The sequence below is a fragment of the Dermacentor variabilis genome, chromosome 2 (assembly GCF_050947875.1).
Source record: "Dermacentor variabilis isolate Ectoservices chromosome 2, ASM5094787v1, whole genome shotgun sequence".
Taxonomy (NCBI): domain Eukaryota; kingdom Metazoa; phylum Arthropoda; class Arachnida; order Ixodida; family Ixodidae; genus Dermacentor; species Dermacentor variabilis.
In genome coordinates, this window is record NC_134569.1 from 2,656,470 (window position 1) to 2,676,130 (window position 19,661).

Sequence of the window (19,661 nt, forward strand, 5' to 3'; positions counted from 1 at the left end):
AGTGCAACGGTCGGATAAAATTTTCGAATGCGGCAAGCAATTAATCCAAGTGTGAAAGGGCATTGCTGAACTGCAATGTAGTTGGTTTAACTCATTCCCATAATATTTACAAAGTATCTCTTCTCTGACAATAACTGCCCATTCATTGAGACAAATCGATTACGCATGATCTTCACTGTTCATGTATTAATTCTTGCGATAATATGTAATCGGAAACATTTGGCGCTTCATTTTGAAACAAGACCGGTAAGCGCGCTCGTTCTTGTACGGTAGAATAAAGAACGCGAACATGCACCGACATGTGTGTAAACTACTGGAAGGTGACTGAAGATGAAGGACCTATTACTGTGCTAGTACTGTGTGTACTGTTAAAAAGTAGAAAAAAATAATACAGAAAGAAAGAATGCCCAATGCCGAGATGTAACGATTCACGCTTTATTTCTTTTTGACCTAGAATGCAACACCATTAGTTCCATGTGCTTTATATATGGGTAATGTTATGACACAACTCATTATTTACCCGTCATTACATGCACCAACCAGCCCAAATTATCACTACACTAGAGTTTATGGACGCATCGCAGGGCACTGCTTTGCACTTCATTGCAGCACAGGGGTTTGCTATCCCCAGTAGCGAACGCTTTGGTTGACCTTCCTGCCTTTCTGCTTCTTGCATTCTCTCTCCCTTTGTAAAAAACGCACTAACTTGTGGGAAAGAAAGCGTTCTCCTCTTTTAGAATCCAATTAATTGTCAAGCAATTATATTGCAGTTCCAGTAACTAGAGCACAAATTGGAAAACGAAACCGATTCAATTCTGTTCTCCGCGCTCACAGAGTGCGGCACCAGGGGGCAGCGTGCGCTATGCTTCCGTTAGGAGTGGCAGTCGGAGCTGCACATGTGTAGTCAGCCGGAATTTATCGTGTCTTGTTGTAAAAGTTGTTAATTTGTCGTAAATATCTCTTGATTTGTACTCAAGAGTGCAGCAAGACCCCAAGGAAGAGCGACTGATGCATCGGGAGCGAAGAACAGAAACGATGGATGATTGCGCTGCTTGGGTCTCGGCACGTTCGAATTGGCAAAGTTCCGAATTTGTCGCTGTGTGGTGTACGCTTGTGCGCTCGTCATTTGCTTTCATCGCGCGGGGATATTTGCGCTGCATGTCTTTCACTTCGTGTATAAAACTCTGCACGCTGCGGCATCGAAGAAGTTGTCCTGTGTTCGAGTGCACGTATGCGCTTGGACACGGATAGCCTGCTTGCTCTCAACCACGGAGTAAGACATTTAGGAGGTGAAAATCCCGTCAGCGCGAGCGAGCGCGGGCGACCGGATAAGGTCACAATTGTTGTATGCGCCGACGGGGCCGTATACAGTGGCGGCGCCATGCGGCGCGTCGTAGAAGCCGCAGCGAAAAAAAATGCGGCGGCGCCCGGGCAGGCGGCTTCGGCGCGCTCTCAACGGCGGTAATTTCTTTCCAGGCCGCCAGGCGCCGCCAGCACGATAACGGCTCCGCGGGCTTGCGACCTTTTCTGGCCGCCGCAAACCGCGGAGTTTCCACTCCTGAATGTTTCTTCCTCCGTGCTCTCAACGGAAGTTCAACAGTCTACGCGCGCTCGTAACTTGCTCAAGGTAAGCCCATTTTAATCTTATTTGGTTTGCATAACGTAGGTGTTAAAATTATGTGTGGTAAGCCGGTGTCGCGAACACAAATATTATTTCAAAAGACCACTATGCAACGTCTTAGGGCAAAAATGACGCATGAATGGGGAAAGGGATCACCCTATCTTTTCAGATCGATTCCAGTGGTAGCGCGATCGGCTCGATCGCAATTTCCGTGTGGTACTTCTAACCTTTTGCTCACTCGAGTTAAAAGCGTAGAATAAAAATGAGTTCAGTTGAGCACTTGTATTGACGCTTGTATTGGCTTGAGAGCATACCGTATCCGATACAAGAACTTCTGTTAGAATACGGAAATAAACGTTCCAGGCAATAGCAGTGGCTCACTACCTGTGACCCGCCGTGGTCGCTCAGTGGCTATGGTGTTCGGCTGCTGAGCACGAGGTCGCGGGATCGAATCCCGGCCATGGCGGCCGCATTCAGATGGGGGCGAAATGCGAAAACACCCGTGTACTTAGATTTAGGTGCACGTTAAAGAACCCCAGGTGGTCGGAATTTCCGGAGTCCTCCACTACGGCGTGCCTCATAATCAGAAAGTGGTTGTGGCACGTAAAAACCCATAATTTTTAACTACCTGTGATCGTTACTTTCTTGCTTGGGTGCACGTTTTAATTGTGACCAGAAAAAAAAGTGATTCGCTCTGGCTGCTCTGCTGTGTTTCCTTGGCGCAACTTTTTGCGGTGCAGCAAGACGTGTTGCTTCGAATGATGTCTGAGCAGTCAAGGCATTCGTGTCAGTAAGCAAGCAGTAAACGATGTATCGGTGCGAAAAAATTTGGACATACAAGAGAAGCGAATGGTATCATCATAGACTCAATTTTACGAATAATTCAGCTATATTATTAAAGCGGAGAGTGGATATGCATGAAAGTCGGATATTATTGATACTCAGAAAAAACAAGGTAATTTATCATTACTAGTTATGCTTTTTCTTATACTGAAAGGCAAGTTGCTGTTGATCTGCTGGAGCTGAGAAGAGGCCTGCTGCCTGCAATGGGTCCATCTCTCTCAAGTTACCGCAGTATTGTAGCTCTCAAAGTGAGTGGATTTTTTTTCTCTTGCCTATTTGCAAGCTGAATCATGACCATCTACTTGGCTGTGTAGGGGATCACTGTTAGTGACATTGGAGTGCTGGTGGAGAAGCACTCCTTTATGATTGCAGCGTATATGACAGAGTGCAGCTGTGGCAGTATGCGAAGGTGTTAATCTACAAGCCAAATTAGGTTCTTTGAGGTAATATGTTACTATATTGATGTCATTGGATTGTGGTCTAGCAGGCAAAAGTGCTAAACAAGGAGAAGTAATCTTAATTTGCTCTTGGTAAGATGTGCAAGCAATTCAGGCTGTTATGCATGAAATGGGACTTTTGTAGATGTCTTCTACAATGATGCAGTCCTGAAGAGCTTCAGAGTTAAGTGATACCACTATAATTTCTCTGTAGAGCATGCAGCACAGTTTAGCATTGGGGGAGGCTGGCATCCACAGGTGTGTACTTACTGTGAAGTACAAGTGAGGTGTTACTGTTAGGGTGACTATATATAGCTTATGCTTTAATTCTAATTTTATATGAGGCAGACATAGCTTAACCACTTGGTTAAACAATAGTGATGTAATATCTATGTATACAATTATTACCCATTCATTTCTGCCATTTGGACAATGGCAGAAATACATGCGTAATATTTGTACACATAGACAATACATCATTGTTGTTTAACCAAGTGGTGCCCCTGCATGCTAAAATTTACAGGACTATTATTATGTCAACTTTTGTTGTAACATTAAGGCACCTTGTATATTATTACAGATTACCACCATTGTGTACCATCATAGCATGATATTGACACGTGTACTTATCTTTATCGGGCGACCACGTTTCGCCACCTAACAAATGTAATCGCACAGCGCGGGACGCGCCTGCATGTGCCCGAAGTTTCTGGAAAGTTATAGATACTTCTACCCGGCTATCTGTTGTCGCCGAACATTGTGTTATCTGATTTCATCGTGTGACGCGAATGGTGTAGAACTTTGTGGAAGGTACGCCGGTCCGAACGATTAGTCTGGAACATTTGACGACTGCTGTATAAAAGCCGACGCGCTTGACTCGCTGATCAGATTTTACGACGATCGCCGACTGTGTTCGCCGCTCTCGTTGTGCTTTAAGTGTAGCCTGTTTTGTGGGCACAGGTTCGCCCAATAAAAGCTAGTTTTTGCCTTTCACAGTTTTGCTACTGTATTCTTTGACGTCACGACCACGTGACATCTGGTGGAGGTGCTTTGCGTTCATGTACCGGACGCCCCCACAAAGCCGTGACCCAAGCCCGCACTCGGAAGACACCAACGTCGCCAAGAACCAGCGAGGTAGCCGCAGGCTGCAAGGACTGCCCCCGGAGCACGGACTTTTACCTGATACGACTAGGAAGATGGCTACCAAGTCCACCCCAATGGCAGCCCCAGCGTCACCCGTCGTGCTGCAGCAGCCCAGGGAGCCTCCGACGTTCCGCGGTTCAACTTTCGAGGACCCGGAAAGCTGGCTTGAGACGTACGAGAGAGTCGCTACCTTTAACAACTGGAACAGCGACGACAAACTGCGATATGTCTTCTTCGCTTTGGAAGACGCGGCCAGGACGTGGTTTGAGAACCGAGAAGCCACCTTAACGACCTGGGAACTTTTCCGAAGCGGCTTCCTGCAGACATTCGCAAGCGTCGTACGCCGAGAACGAGCCCAAGCGCTATTAGAAACCCGCGCGCAGCTACCTAATGAGACGACCGCGATCTACACGGAAGAAATGAGCCGTCTCTTCCGCCACGCCGACCCTGAAATGCCCGAGGAGAAGAAAGTCCGCCTGCTGATGCGTGGTGTGAAGGATGAACTTTTTGCCGGAATGGTACGAAGCCCACCGAAGACCGTCGACGAGTTTCTTCGCGAGGCCACCAGCATCGAGAAGACACTCGAGATGCGAAACCGGCAATTCGACCGCCGCACAAACTCGACAAACTACGCCGGAGTTCAATCACTGGCCACCGACGACCTGCGCGAGACTATCCGAGCGGTCGTGCGGGAGGAGCTACAAAAGGTGTTCCCACCATCACAGCCTCAAGTGGCTTCGATTGCCGACGCCGTGCGTGAGGAGCTCCAACAACAACTTGGAGTAGCCCCTGTATCGCCCCAGCCTGAGCCGCAAGCGATGACCTACGCCGCCGTCGCACGCCGTCAAGGTCCCCCTCCGCGACCGCGCCAGGGCCCTATCACGCCGCAGTTCCGTCGTCCGCCGCCGCCAGCGCCAGCACGACCACCCGTCGCCCAGCGCACCTACGCGAGGAAGACGGACATTTGGCGCGCTCCTGACCACCGCCCGCTCTGCTACCACTGCGGAGAAGCGGGGCACATCTACCGCCGATGCCCATACCGCGACTTGGGACTGAGAGGGTTCGTCGTCAACGCGCCGCGTCCACAGCTTGGAGAGCGCCCACGTGACATCGCCGACTACCTCGCCGCTACTCAGTGGAGCCCTCGACGGCCGTCCCGTTCGCCATCACCAGGCCGCTACCTGTCGCCGCAGCGCCGACCATACACTGGCCCAGTCCGGCGCCGGTCAGCGAGCCCATATCCGGAAAACTAAAAGCAGCAACCGATGGAGGTGCGGTTGCTGTTCGTCGAACTGACGAAGATCCTCCGCCGCCGACGAAGACACCGACGAAACTACCTCGACGACATAACGACACGCCGCCGTCCCGACGAAATCAGGAAGCCAAGACTCCACCGACGAAAGAAGACGACGTCGCGACGTACCAGCTTCAGTTCAACACGACGCAGCCGTGATCCGACGCCAAGACCCAACTGCAACGCAAGACAAAGAACCACCGATCTGGACGTGTTTCTAGACGGCCACGCAGTCACCGCCTTAGTCGACACAGGCGCCGATTACTCAGTCATGAGTGGACACATCGCCGTCCAGTTGAAGAAGGTTAAGACTGCATGGGAAGGCCCTCAAATTCGGACCGCTGGAGGACACCTGATTACGCCGACAGGAATGTGCACGGCAAGAATTACCATCCACGACCGGACTTACCCTGTCACCTTCGTTATCCTCCAACAGTGTTCACGAGACGTCATTCTCGGCATGGACTTCCTCAACCAACACGGCGCAGTCATCGACCTGAAGTCGAAGTCAATAACGCTGTCGGAACATCATGCGATACCGCCGGAGAGCCCTCGTAGTCACCACGCCTTGAGTGTGCTCGAACATCACGTGAGCATCCCGCCTCGCTCCAGCATTTTTATTTTGGTCGGCACCGAAACACCCGCTGACGTAGAAGGCGTCATCGAAGGCGACCAACGTCTACTGCTAGACCGTGAAATTTGCGTCGCAAGAATGATCGCTCGACTGCACGGAGGACACACGAAAGTGTTGCTGACAAACTTCAGCCAGGAGTTCAAGCACATCAACAAGGGCACGACGATCGCATACATCGAGGAAATTCTGGAAAACAGCAATGCGTTTGTCCTCTCTGATTCTGCCGCATCTACCCCGACGACCGTAGTTCCCGAGCCAGACTTCGACATAAATCTAAGTCTCCCCACGATTAAGCAACAACAGCTCAGAAGTCTACTTCGACAATACAAAGAGTGCTTTTCGACGTCATCAAGGATTCCACGAACCCCAGTCGCAAAGCATCGCATAATAACCGAAGAGGGCGCTCGACCTCTCCGCCAGAGCCCATACCGAGTTTCGACGCGAGAACGTGAAGCTATAAGGCACCAAGTCGACGAAATGCTGCGCGACGACATCATCCAGCCGTCCAAAAGCCCGTGGGCATCTCCTGTAGTCTTGGTGAAAAAAAAGGACGGAACCCTGCGTTTCTGCGTCGATTATCGTCGTCTGAACAAGATCACGAAGAAGGACGTCTACCCCCTCCCACGGATAGACGACGCACTGGATCGGCTCTGCAACGCTAAATACTTCTCGTCAATGGACCTCAAGTCTGGCTATTGGCAAATAGAAGTCGACGAAAGAGATCGCGAAAAGACGGCCTTCGTCACCCCAGACGGCCTCTACGAGTTCAAGGTTATGCCATTCGGACTGTGCTCGGCGCCTGCAACGTTCCAGCGCGTGATGGACACAGTTTTAGCAGGATTCAAGTGGCAGACCTGTCTCGTTTACTTGGATGACGTCGTCGTCTTCGCCGGAAATTTCGACGATCACCTGAGGCGGCTTGCGACAGTACTAGAGGCCATCAAGTCATCAGGGCTCACTCTGAAGCCGGAAAAGTGTCGATTCGCTTACGATGAGCTTTTGTTCCTAGGCCACGTCATCAGCAAATCAGGAGTACGCCCCGACCCACAGAAGACAGCTGCCATCGCAAAATTCCCGCATCCAACCGACAAGAAGGCAGTGCGCAGATTCCTTGGCATGTGTGCCTACTATAGGCGCTTTGTCAAGGACTTTTCATGCATCGCGGAGCCGCTAACACATCTAACCAAATGTGATGTCGAGTTCAAGTGGAAAACGCCGCAGGCCAAGGCATTTCAAGAACTCAAACGACGGATGCAGTCGCCGCCGGTACTTGCACACTTCGACGAGGACGCCGATACCGAAATCCACACTGACGCCAGTAGCCTAGGCCTCGGTGCCGTCCTAGTCCAGAGGAAAGAAGGACTTGAACGGGTGATATCGTATGCTAGCCGGTCGCTGTCAAAAGCGGAAAGCAATTATTCTACGACTGAAAAGGAATGTCTCGCCATCATTTGGGCTACAGCTAAATTCCGCCCTTACCTCTATGGCAGGCCATTCAAAGTCGTCAGCGACCACCATGCGTTGTGTTGGCTAGCTAACTTAAAGGACCCTTCAGGACGGCTGGCGCGGTGGAGCCTCAGACTACAAGAATATGACGTCAAGGTAATATACAAATCCGGAAGAAAACACTCCGACGCCGACTGCTTATCACGCGCCCCCATCGATCCCCCGCCGCAAGACGACGAGGACGACGACGCCTTCCTTGGGATAATAAGCGCGGAAGACTTCACTAAACAGCAACGAGCAGGCCCGGAGCTAAAAGGCCTCGTCGAGTATTTGGAAGGGAACACCGACGTTGTCCCTAGGGCATTTAAGCGCGGTTGTCTTCGTTCACGCTACAAAACAACCTGCTCGTGAAGAAGAACTTCTCACCAGTCCGCGCCAGCTACCTTCTTGTTGTACCGTCAGCGCTGCGTCCAGAAATACTGCACGCCCTATACGACGATCCAACCGCTGGGCACCTCGGGTTCTCCCGGACGCTGTCGCGAATACAGGAAAGCTATTACTGGCCGCGTCTGACCGCCGACGTCGCCCGTTACGTCAAGACATGCCGAGACTGTCAACGACGCAAGACACCACCGACAAGGCCAGCAGGATTACTACAGCCGATCTAACATCCTCGCCGACCATTCCAGCAGATTGGGATGGATTTGTTGGGGCCGTTTCCGATGTCAACATCCGGGAATAAGTGGATCGTCGTGGCGACGGACTATCTCACCCGCTTTGCTGAAACTAAAGCTCTACCAAAAGGCAGCGCAGCCGAAGTGGCGAAATTTTTCGTCGAGAACATCCTGCTGCGACATGGCGCTCCAGAAGTCCTCATCACCGATAGAGGAACGGCTTTTACAGCAGAGCTCACCCAGGCCATTCTGCAGTACAGCCAGACAAGCCACAGGAGGACAACTGCCTACCATCCGCAGACGAATGGTCTCACGGAGCGCCTGAACAAGACCCTCGCCGACATGCTAGCAATGTATGTCGACGTCGAGCACAAGACGTGTGACGAGGTCCTGCCGTATGTAACCTTCGCTTACAACACGGCGGTGCAAGAAACAACACAGATCACGCCGTTTAAGCTGGTTTACGGCAGGAACCCGACGACGACGCTCGACGCCATGCTGCCCCACGTCACTGACGAAGAGAATGTTGACGTCGCTAGCTATCTCCAGCGCGCCGAAGAAGCCCGACAGCTTCCCCGCCTGCGGATCAAGAACCAACAGAGGACCGACAGCCGACACTACAACCTCCGACGACGCTTCGTCGAGTACCAGCCCGGCGACCGAGTTTGGGTTTGGATACCGATACGCCGACGAGGACTGAGTGAGAAACTATTGCGCCGCTATTTCGGACCCTACAAGGTCATTCGACGTATTGGCGCACTGGACTATGAGGTCGTGCCAGACGGAATTTCGCATTCACAGCGGCGCCGCGCACGATCTGAAGTGGTCCACGTGGTGCGTCTGAAACCCTTTTACGGACGCTGACGAACTTCCTTATTTTGTTGTTTTCTTTGCTACGGGTGTTTTTCTTACTTCGTTTGTACGCAGCATCGGGTCGATGCTTTTTTTAAGAGGGGGGGTATTGAAACGTGTACTTATCTTTATCGGGCGACCACGTTTCGCCACCTAACAAATGTAATCGCACAGCGCGGGACGCGCCTGCATGTGTCCGAAGTTTCTGGAAAGTTATAGATACTTCTACCCGGCTATCTGTTGTCGCCGAACGTTGTGTTATCTGATTTCATCGTGTGACGCGAATGGTGTAGAACTTTGTGGAAGGTACGCCGGTCCGAACGATTAGTCTGGAACATTTGACGACTGCTGTATAAAAGCCGACGCGCTTGACTCGCTGATCAGATTTTACGACGATCGCCGACTGTGATCGCCGCTCTCGTTGTGCTTTAAGTGTAGCCTGTTTTGTGGGCACAGGTTCGCCCGATAAAAGCTAGTTTTTGCCTTTCACAGTTTTGCTACTGTATTCTTTGATGTCACGACCACGTGACAATATTTGCACTAAATGTATTTGACTTTGCTGTAAAATCCTGCACAGTGGTGCTTCATGAAATATTTCTTTATAGTTTCTGGCCTCGGAATGCACTTCACGTTATATTCTTGTTTGCAACAAGACTATAATGCAGTTTTCTCTCCTTATATTTTGTGACACTTCAAACTGCGGCGAGCTCAACCACAGGGCAGCAATACTGGAATCGCTGCTCCGTGTGGAGCTGTCTTTAAACACACTCAAGAAATACATAATTACTTTTTAGTGCAAAACAACGGACACAAGAAAGACGACCAGAACAAGGTACTACTCTAAATTGACATCACTTTATTTCCTCACTCCTTTATAGACAGCAGAATCTAGAGGAAGATGCGCTGTGAACACGATGTGCAGGAACCACCAATATCCGATCACTAGGGCGCACTCATGCGACAGAATCCAAAAAAAAACCATATTGAGCACTGTACAAGGTTGAAGAAGGCACACTAATGCACTGTAACCCCAATGACTGCATGAAGAAAGCTTCCGATAACTCTCGGTTGGTGGTATCACGGCTCTTTTTCAATATTGTAGTATCACGAAACATTGCGAACATGAGCAATCCATACCAACAGGCACAGGTTCCTATTTGGCTCAACATTGTAAAATATGGAAGTGCAAAGCCATGTTTCGTGATACTACGATTTTGAAAAAGTGCTGTCATACCACCGCCCGAGAGTTATCGGAAGCTTTCTTCATACAGTCATTGGGGTCACAGTGCATTAGTGTGCCTTCTTTAACCTTGTGCAGTGCTCAGTATGGTTTTCTGGATTTCGTCGCATGAGTGCGCTTTTGTGATCGGATGTTGGTTCCTGCACATGGTGCTCACTGCGCATGTTCTTCTAGATTCTGCTATCTATAAAGAAGTGATCCAATAAAGTGGTGTCAGTTGAGAGTACCGCCTTGTGCTGGTCGTCTTTCTTGTGTCCACTGTTTTGCGCTAAACAAAGTATTTATGGATTCACACCAACTAGCCTGCCAACGCATTGTGTTAAACGCAAGGAAATGCGGCTTTGCCTTGTTTCACTGTGTTGCGGGCACTTCTGAAGTAGTCTGTCCAATAACCTTGGTGACATGGAAGTGCCGTCCACTTCTACGCGTTGCTTTCTGTATCATTGTGGCATTCCATCACATTATAATCATAATGTGTATGTACTTTTTCTAAGAGACCCATATTCCTATCCTTGTGTTATATTTGCTGACGCATTATTTATATGCAAATGACCAGTGCTCCAAGTTCCATTTTATCGCAAAGGAAACTACTGGTACCTAAATAGTTCTGTATATCAGAAAACCAATGCCGAACAGCCGACCAGTACCAAGCAGCAGCCTTAGTGCAGTGTCAAGTAGTCAGATTTTATGGGTCATGCAGAGGCGCACAGTGTACCTCTTTATTACTTGCTGAACAATTAAGCTGTGTGAAAACTGAGTATTTATGTAACTTCAACCACATGCTATTGCCCATTGCTCCTACCCTCAGTAAATGTGGGAGATTATCACGGCATTTCTTTTTCTGTTTTTCCTTATTACAGTGGGATTACTGCATGCGTAAGTAGGAAACGGATCACATAGGCAATCAAAAACCAACAATGTGTAAACTCGGAACATCGATTGTAGTTTGATGACCCAGAATAAGTAGAAATACACCATAAACGAGTGGCAATTAAGTTTTACTTGACACAGGGCTAGAGCATGCAGTAAGCATACTGTATGCTCATACGGTGTCACATAAATTTAAATTTTAGTGTAGCTTTCCAGTGTATGCTTCTATTGTTGCATTCTGTCAGAGGGATGGTAATGTTTTGCGTGTCTAGCAACTAGACTGTCTATATACAGTAGTGAAAATGTGCGAACTGTATTTTTTAATGATTTGATAGAAAGTGTAGAAAAATAAAGCCATACAATCAACGCACAGTGATGTGGCTTTTTCTGCACATGTTGCAGGTTCAAAAAAGTATGCTGGAAGCTGTTGCCAAGGTTCCGACCAGAAAAGAAAGCCAGTATAAGAGGGTCCACACCACTGATCTCCACTACAGGGGATGGACAGCACATCGAGCGCCCTCGACTGAAGCCAACCTTGTCCCGGAAGTTGGTGCTTCACATCTTTGCAGCAGCACTTCATCTGCACGGGTGTGTGGCGTTTCTTCCCCTAACATGCCTGCCTGATGTGCCATAAACTAGCCAAGCAGTGTTTCCAGGTGTCCAGAATTTTTCCATTGCAGTGTCCACAGTGTCGCTAACATAAGTGGCGTGCAATGGAAACACTGGTAAATGAGAAAAAACTTAATGTAAGACAACACTATTCTATACTGGTTCAGATTGTCATAAAAACGCTTACCAGAGATGTAGAGACCTCCTAAAATGTGAAAAACCACAAAGAAAATTTTTTCGGCAGCAATATTATCTGATCGCACGCACTAGTTAGTCCACCATATGCCCTGCTTCCAGGACAAGGCACTGTATGACACCGCATTTCCACTGGCTTCAGCTGCATCTGGTGCAGTGTGCTGCATCCAGCAAAACATATTAGAAATCAGTGGTGCACGGTGTTTTCTGTCCCCTTTCTCGACGCCTACTGAACACATAGTAAACTGTTTCCAAAGCAAAAAAACAGAGGGAAAGGGCTCTGAACACATTGCATTTTAATGTGGCTGGTGCTGGGTAACGGAAGTACTGTGGCATAGTAGATTTGCAACAAGCAGCCTAGGAGCCCAAAAAGACTGCTCGTCACTTGCAAATGGCCAATGTATTGTGAGCATGTTGAAGTTCTTTTTTTACTCTCATCGCTTATTTAGCTAGTGGAGACAGCTTTCACAACTGGAGAAGAAGCCTTGGAAGCATGAAACACTTCACAAAACCAGCTTCAATATATCATGTGTCTGTATCACATAATTTCATGGCTGCATGAGTGAACCCTCTGGTTAACATGTAAGAGTGATCATGATATTTGAAATGCATTATCCACTTTATCCACAGGTCAACGCTATCTTGAGATTTAAGCTGATTTTGCGTTTAGAGAAATTATGGCCGAGAGCCAGCTTTTGAGAACGCAGACTGAGCTCGACAGATTAAATGCCAGAACAAGTCGTCGAGGATTTCAGGTCAAGAATCTAAGCCTGGGGTGCACGCCGCCCTCTAATCTCATCAGCAAGTTTCTAGAACTCATCTACAAGGTTTCTCATGATGAATCTAAAGGCCAGTTCATTTAGTGGTGTTAATATTCTGCTCAAAGCTGTTGATTGTTACGTTCATATGGTGCCCAAGCATTGCGGTAACAACTTCACTTAGAGTCATAGCAACGGTGTACTCAATGTAAGCTGGTGGCTTTTTTCTGCGTTTTCAAAAACTGGTTTCTTGTTCAGTTGAGATTTTTAAATTTTGCATTGTTTATTAGGTGTTGTATCCTGTTTCCTTTTCCTGCAGCTTCTTAGTTAAACATCTGAATAGTGAACAAAACTTGACATTTTGCTTGATTTTCTAGATTAAACGCCCTTGATGCAAAACAATTTTATTCAAAAATGCTTGTACCGTACTGAAAGAATAACTTGAAGCAGCCATAGCCACCAATAACACGCAAGAGATGTTTCTGAAAATTGTAATATTATTTTTTGATCAACAGGGTGTCCTAACTATCATGCACCAATATTTAGAAATGTGTAAATGCGATGTAACTAGACAGAAGGAAGGTAATGTTGTTTGCCATCGCTTGGAGATACTCGGATTACTTTTTGCATTCTGCCTAATTACATAATTCTTGATTAGTTAATAAACATCTTAAATAATTAAATGAGAAGTGTCAATGGAAATTTGTAGAGCAATATGAAAGCCTCCCGATACACTTTTCTGTAACTGTCATTCATTGTGTGCTACATAGAAGTCTCTTTCCAAGAAATAAGGTAGCGAATACACGTAAAGTGTCTTGAGTGGCTAGTCATGTGTCACTTTTGTGGTGCAAAGCCACGAATACAACTTAAATCGGTTCTTTTAAGAAAAAGACTTAGCTCAGAAAATTTTCATTCTTTATGCAGCCTGTGGAGAGAAGGTTTCTTAGACATGGCCATGGCCCTCAAGGAAGGTGCCGAGGCCACATGCAGTTCCTCCAGTGACCGTGAAAAGGTCCCCTGGGGCACAAGTCTAATTTGGCACCCCCATCTTTCTCCTGCAGCTTTTCTGCCTACTTAGCTAACCAGGTAGGTCAAAGATGGCAAAGGGAAGAAAGAATCAACAGCTTCAAACATAGAACTTGCTCAAGCTCAATGCATTTTTGGTGTGAAGTTTTTCCCTCATTATTTATCAAGAAACTGGTAATAAGTATATGATATGGTCTTCATACGGACACCTCTTTCCCACAGAGAATTAGCATTAAAAAAGCAGCTTATGAAGGCTTGAATTTGGCTAGGATGATGTGGCATAGATATAATGATTATGAATGTTTCTGGTGAAGGTAGTGGTAGTAGAGTGAATAATCAGCGTTTATATATAGAATAAAAGACATTTCGTTCCAATGCGAGAATATTAAATCGTCCCAAATAATTCTTGTGTTTGATAGTCTATGCACATTGAACGACAGTGCTTCTTGATGCTTGCTTCTTGCTGACATCATTCTTATGCTGCATAATTCACCTGTATAAATTCCCTATTTCTCCCATTCAAGCAACTTTACATTCATCATAAGAAACGTTGTAGATGAGTTCCAGAAACTTGCTGATCAGATTAGAGGGCGGCGTGCACCCCAGGCTCACATATGCATTCAAGAGCCTCATATCTTGCAAATGTTAGAAATACTCCTGCTAAGCAAGTTCTTGGTCTCATACAAGGCTATTTGCGAATACAAATTTGCCTAAATTGGGAAACAGTCAATCTAAAGCATGTCAAGCGATATCGCTGACAATGCGCACACATTCCAACTGAACTAAATACAAATAAATATAGCACCAAATGCAGAATCATTGGCATGATGCCATTCTTTCAGTGGAATGAAATCTGTCCTGCATTGTAAATCTGAAATCCTTTATAAATCCAGACTACTAAATACCTCATGAGGGTTGCGACGTGAAATATGCATGTTGTATTCATTCCTCTTTTTTTTTACTTTAAGACCAGGTAATGCTTAAACAGCACTGAAAAAACTGAGATCACAGTACTTAATACTTTATATTGCTCCAGAAATCCGTTTCTCTGCCAATCGCAGCATCCGACACTAACAATTTTTGACAGAAAATGTGAGACAGAAGGCACATAACACTTAGGGTGGTGCTATTCACTTTGATTGTTTGGGAACGAAACCCATAATGTACATGTTATAGCCCTACATGTCATTACCTTTGAACACATTCTTACAGATTCGAAATCCGCCCTTCAAAGGTTAGAGCACGGGTTCCCTACTGATGCCTTATCTCTAAGCTCCCTACGTTCGGTGCAAAATCTCCGTGTCAAAGGCTTCTCCATACGATTCCAATGGGTGCCATCACACATAGGTATCATAGGCAACGAGATGGCGGACAGCCTCGCCCATAGAGAGCTGTCTGGGAATCCTTTGAGAAAAGTGCCTCAAGAAGACAAGAGACTCTTCAGAGAAGCGGTGTCGTGCCACTTCAGTTCTTTGTGGAGCTCACCTCACAAGCCATGTGTGATCAAGGGTCTCAAAAGAAACCAAGCCACCTTACTGCTCCGCATTCGCACGGGCTCTGCTCGTACCCCTGCGTGGAAGTATAAGAGTGGCCTGGCGTTATCACCATTATGTTCAACGTGTGGTGTGTGCGGTGACATAGAACATTACCTAATGTGCTGTGTTGTGTATAACGCGGAAAGGAGGGTGTTATTCGGGTCCCTCAAGAACACAGGACTTCCTCACAGCTCTCTTCAGGACATTGTTTTCCCGCGCGGGAACCCATTGTGTAGGAAGGAGGTCTCTCGCCTTCTGTTAAATTACCTAGAGGACACGGATTTGGCTTCCACATGGTGAACTGAGGAGTGACCATTTGTAATTGAGAGGTCTGTGTCTGATTATGTGATTTATTTATTTTAAGTGTCGCTACGGTGGAGAAATTGCCGGCAGCAACTGCAAGGCTAATCCCACCAGTAGCCTACAACAACTCAACTCAACTCAACTCTACCTTTGAACAAGGAAAAGGTAGGGGGTTTGCGTTTTGCAAAACTGCATGGAGGTTGTTACTGTGTGCAATTAAAATGAGAAACTTTCACAGCTGATACTAAATGCATTCTCCACAGCTTTAGGCTATACAGGTGCACTACTTTGCACACAACACACTATTTTACCTCGTCACTGCCCAAGTGGTGATTCTGATTCTTCAAGTATGGGATGGCACATCACGCTTCACTTATTTGCAGAATATTGCATTCCAATTGTGTCATATGAGATAAATCCATTACAGAGCTTTAACTTGCCCTAAATCTATTACAGCTGTTTACTGGTAAACTGGCAGCAGCTTGCAGTGCTTGTGGAAAAACAATTGTAACTGCCATATTATATGTAACTGCTAGTGCACAGGCATCGGCAAGAGCAATGGTTAGGGTACACTTGTTTCTTCTACTCTGGGGTATGCATCCTCCACCAGAAAATAGCTTTTTCGTTATCCTCGTCTACCACATTGGAATGTGAAATGGGGTGTAATTTGTAGAGTATACTCTTGCATAAACTTCATGAGCATTTCTTCTTGTCTGTGCCATAGATCATTGGCGCTACAACTAAAAGCAGGGTGCCTGTTTACAGCACCCGTAGGGAACAGTCTGAATCTTTAACGAACAGTATGGATAATGAATAATCGAATAATTTTTAGTAATTTTCAACAAATTTAGCACTCTTTGCTTTCCACTGTGGTGTTTTTCAAACTCAAATGTTGGCACAAGGTTTGACTGCAGGATGTCATTTTGTGTGAAAGAGTGCACCTGTGCGCATAACATCTCATCGGCAACATTCTGCTGCATGTCATTAGCTTTCGTATGCATTGGTCACTATCTCACAAACCAGCTGCTCCTCTGTTAGTTGGAATGTAGAATTAATGTAAAGTACCTATGATTTTCTAACAAAAAGAATTGTGCCCTTTTATCCCCTAATTCTCCTCAGTTGACGCCTAGTGTTATAATAGCATGGGTGACACCATGAGAGTCAGTGGGGTGTATAATTGTGTCTATGGTGGGGTGGGGGGTGTACAATAAATTAAGCAACTTTTGCAGACGACTTGAATCAGTATTGTGGAATGCTGGTTTTTTTGCACTCACCGTTACCAAGTTTCACTTTGGTTGTGGCAACAAGTATTATGCAGTTCGCTAGCGTTCCTGCCAACACATATAATGTGCAGGCATCTGTGTTGAAAAAAAAGACCAGGTAACGGTTTGCCGGGAGCTAAGGTCCATTTAGGCCATTAAATTTTGAGCTTACACCCGTGGAAATAACTGGTGAATGAAAGCACACTCAGGAGAACTGCGCATAATATTTTCTTTAATTATAATAATGTTGAAGCTTTGAACAGCATTTGAACTGACGTGTTTAAAAAATGACCCATTTCCTTGTTCAAGTAAGACAAAGCTTCCACAGGAAGACAGAAACTTCAAGCCGTCAACAGCAGCATGAATATAAACAGCACTCGACGTTTTGCAATCTCGCACTTGCTTATCATAGTGTCCATCCCATTTTTTTCCACAGGCTGTTCTTTACTGTTTTATGGTCATACCCTAGTTTAATTTTAATGTCCCTATTTTTTAATATTTGGTTAACATATCCTTTCTTCATCGGCTTTCAACAAAATATGTATTTATAATGTGCCTTCATTTGCCATTTACAGTGATCTTAAGCAGGTGCATCTTGATAAAAAAATTTATTTTCCTTAATTCTTCGTTTCCTTTTTCCAAAAGTGCAAACTGTTTTTCTTAATACCTATTTTGTCTTCTGGGAAGATTAGGTCTGCTGGATTAATGACTGCTTACATGTGTACATCATTTTCTGTTTTGGTCACCCCTACTCTTTGCAAGAACTGACAGCATGCTCATACCCGCTCTATCACAATCACCACTGCTAAGCACACCCTTCCTTCCTTTATTTTAACACTTTGGCTTCTCTTGACCAATTATATGCACCAGCTTTTTCTCCCCCAATGAGGCTAGGGGCCAGTGAGCTATGCACAATCCAAAACAACACAGCCAAGGAAAACATTTGCTACCTTGATGACAAGCACCCATGTCGAAATGTTGGCTACAGCAACATCCCTTGTTCCAACAATGTTGGTATACTTACATGTTTTTCTAACACAGAAGTTACTGCTTTGTCGTGTTCAGTGAATATACTTTTTGCCGCTTTCTTTAGGATGGATATTGATTAATACTATTTGTTTCTCCTAACAGCAGCAAGTTTATCCTTGCAAGCGTTTGGGTTGAAGAACAACTTTCACCAGGAAAAAGTGCAAGACGAGTGATTGAAGAAAATAAAGTTGCTTCTGTGATCTAAGAACTTGAGGAGTGAAATGTTGCACGTTTTTGTATATATGCTATGCAATGCATTCTTATCACAAAGTGCAAAGTGTTTTATCTCTGCAGCCATGTCAGTGGGTTGGCAAGACAATTTGCTCAATGGCGACCTGCTGCTTCGGCTATGAGCTGCCTTCATGACATTTGCATTAAATGATATGTACTGTCGTGGACAAAAGTACCCTGGAAGTGCGAGCATTGACCAAATTGCATTTCTGTTCAAGACCGCTGAAAACAGTGGGTCACGTATGCACATTCCGAACGCAGATGTTAGCACGGCTGATCCCAGCAAATAGTGCACCATAAAATTCGGTCGACTCTCGCACGTCCTGGGCAATTTTGTCCCCGATGGCACATTCTCCGAACAATGGATATGCTCAGCAAGAGGAAATACAGGAAGCACCTGTACTTTAACGGATATAGTACAGATTCAGCATACGGAGACTTTCGTTATCTGAATACGGCAAGCACCTGTATTTTAACGGTTATAGTGCAGATTCAGCATACAATGTGTTCCGTTTTCTGATTACGAGAAGCACCGTACTTTAACCGTTATAGTACAGATTCAAAATACAGAGCCTTCCGTTTTCTAGATACAGAAGCACTCGTATCTTGTATTACGGTCTCTCTTTTACAGTTGTCCGTTCTACGGAAATGACCGTTCTTAAATTACGGAAAAGTGTTCGGTCACAAATTACCAGCAAATTTTCTGTAAAGTAAGGAAATTTTTTTACAGTGTAGGGGAAATGATGTACTGGCAAAACATCACGCGTGGTCCAGAAGAAATGTTTTGGCAATTAACATAGACAAATCTAAAGCCGTTACATTCAGACCGACAAATGTGCACTTTATGGTGGACCTCTACTTTAAGGTGCACTAAAGGCAACGTGCACGTGCATGTGGACTGTTTAAATACCATTCCAGAAACCTCGCAACGCTTGTTTCGCGCCAAGAAAAGAGTTAGTTTACGAGAAAATTACATCTGAAGGTTGCGAATATCTTTTTCTAAATTCAAATCTCCCGCCACCGAATAGGGGGAGTGGTGACGTTGCACACGCCATCGCCACCCCTTGCTGCCGTCGGTGGATAAAATGGCAGCCGACAGACGGCGGTGCCGAGCCAAGACAGAGGGCCAGGAAATACCTCGGGTAACAGAATATAAATACCTTGCTATATGGATAAACGAAGGGAATGGATAAATAGAAACACAGGAAAAAACAATAACAGTGAAGGGGAAGAGAAATGCAGCCATAATGTAGCACAGAGCGCTATGGTGATATAATAGGCACGAGGTGCTCCGATGTATGTGGAAAGGTGTAATGGTTCCAGGACTTACTTTTCGAAATGCGGTTGTAAGCTTTAAATCAGGGGTACAATCAGGACTCAATGTGAACCAAAGGTCAGTGGGTCGCATCACAGTGGGCGCTCATGGGAAGACTGCAAAAGAAGCTGTGCAGGGTGATATGGGCTGGACTAGTTTCGAAGTGAGGGAAGCTCGCAGTAAAATTGAGTGAAGAATGACTGAGGAATATGGAAGAAAGTAGATGGGCTGGGAGAGTGTTCAGGTATCTGTACAAGAAAAACATTGATTCACAGCGGAGGAAAAGAACTAGAAAGCTTACCAGCAAGTATGCGGCCTGTAGAATGGGCAACACAGCAACAAAC

The 19,661-nt window shown here is 46.2% G+C and overlaps 2 protein-coding genes across 10 annotated transcripts in view; one reads left to right on the forward strand and one right to left on the reverse strand.

Annotated features, from left to right (window-relative positions):
* The window catches only part of LOC142571288 (parathyroid hormone/parathyroid hormone-related peptide receptor-like), a 1,032,566-nt gene that overhangs the window by 734,868 nt on the left and 278,037 nt on the right, over positions 1 to 19,661 (reverse strand). The window contains exon 2 of one of the 9 annotated variants that reach the window (XM_075679534.1): positions 15,128 to 15,211. The exons of the other annotated variants lie outside the window; for them this stretch is intronic. Within the exon in view, the coding sequence (XP_075535649.1) occupies positions 15,128 to 15,139 (12 nt within the window). The 5' untranslated portion in view covers positions 15,140 to 15,211. The remainder of the gene's footprint in view (positions 1 to 15,127; positions 15,212 to 19,661) is intronic. 9 annotated transcript variants of the gene reach the window in all.
* Positions 1,601 to 13,629, forward strand: LOC142571290 (uncharacterized). Its single transcript, XM_075679540.1, has 4 exons — positions 1,601 to 1,627; positions 2,619 to 2,712; positions 11,457 to 11,642; positions 13,541 to 13,629. Exons 2-4 carry the CDS (start codon positions 2,668 to 2,670, stop codon positions 13,616 to 13,618), a joined length of 309 nt encoding a protein of 102 aa, XP_075535655.1. The 5' UTR covers positions 1,601 to 1,627; positions 2,619 to 2,667; the 3' UTR covers positions 13,619 to 13,629.

Bases quoted from the DNA above. Each gene is read 5' to 3' on its own strand.
- LOC142571290 (XM_075679540.1), top strand. From the start codon at position 2,668: ATGGGTCCATCTCTCTCAAGTTACCGCAGTATTGTAGCTCTCAAA. The intron at 2,713-11,456 runs GTGAGTGGATTT...CACATGTTGCAG, and splicing joins GCAGTATTGTAGCTCTCAAA to GTTCAAAAAAGTATGCTGGA. The intron at 11,643-13,540 runs GTGTGTGGCGTT...TTCTTTATGCAG, and splicing joins GCAGCACTTCATCTGCACGG to CCTGTGGAGAGAAGGTTTCT.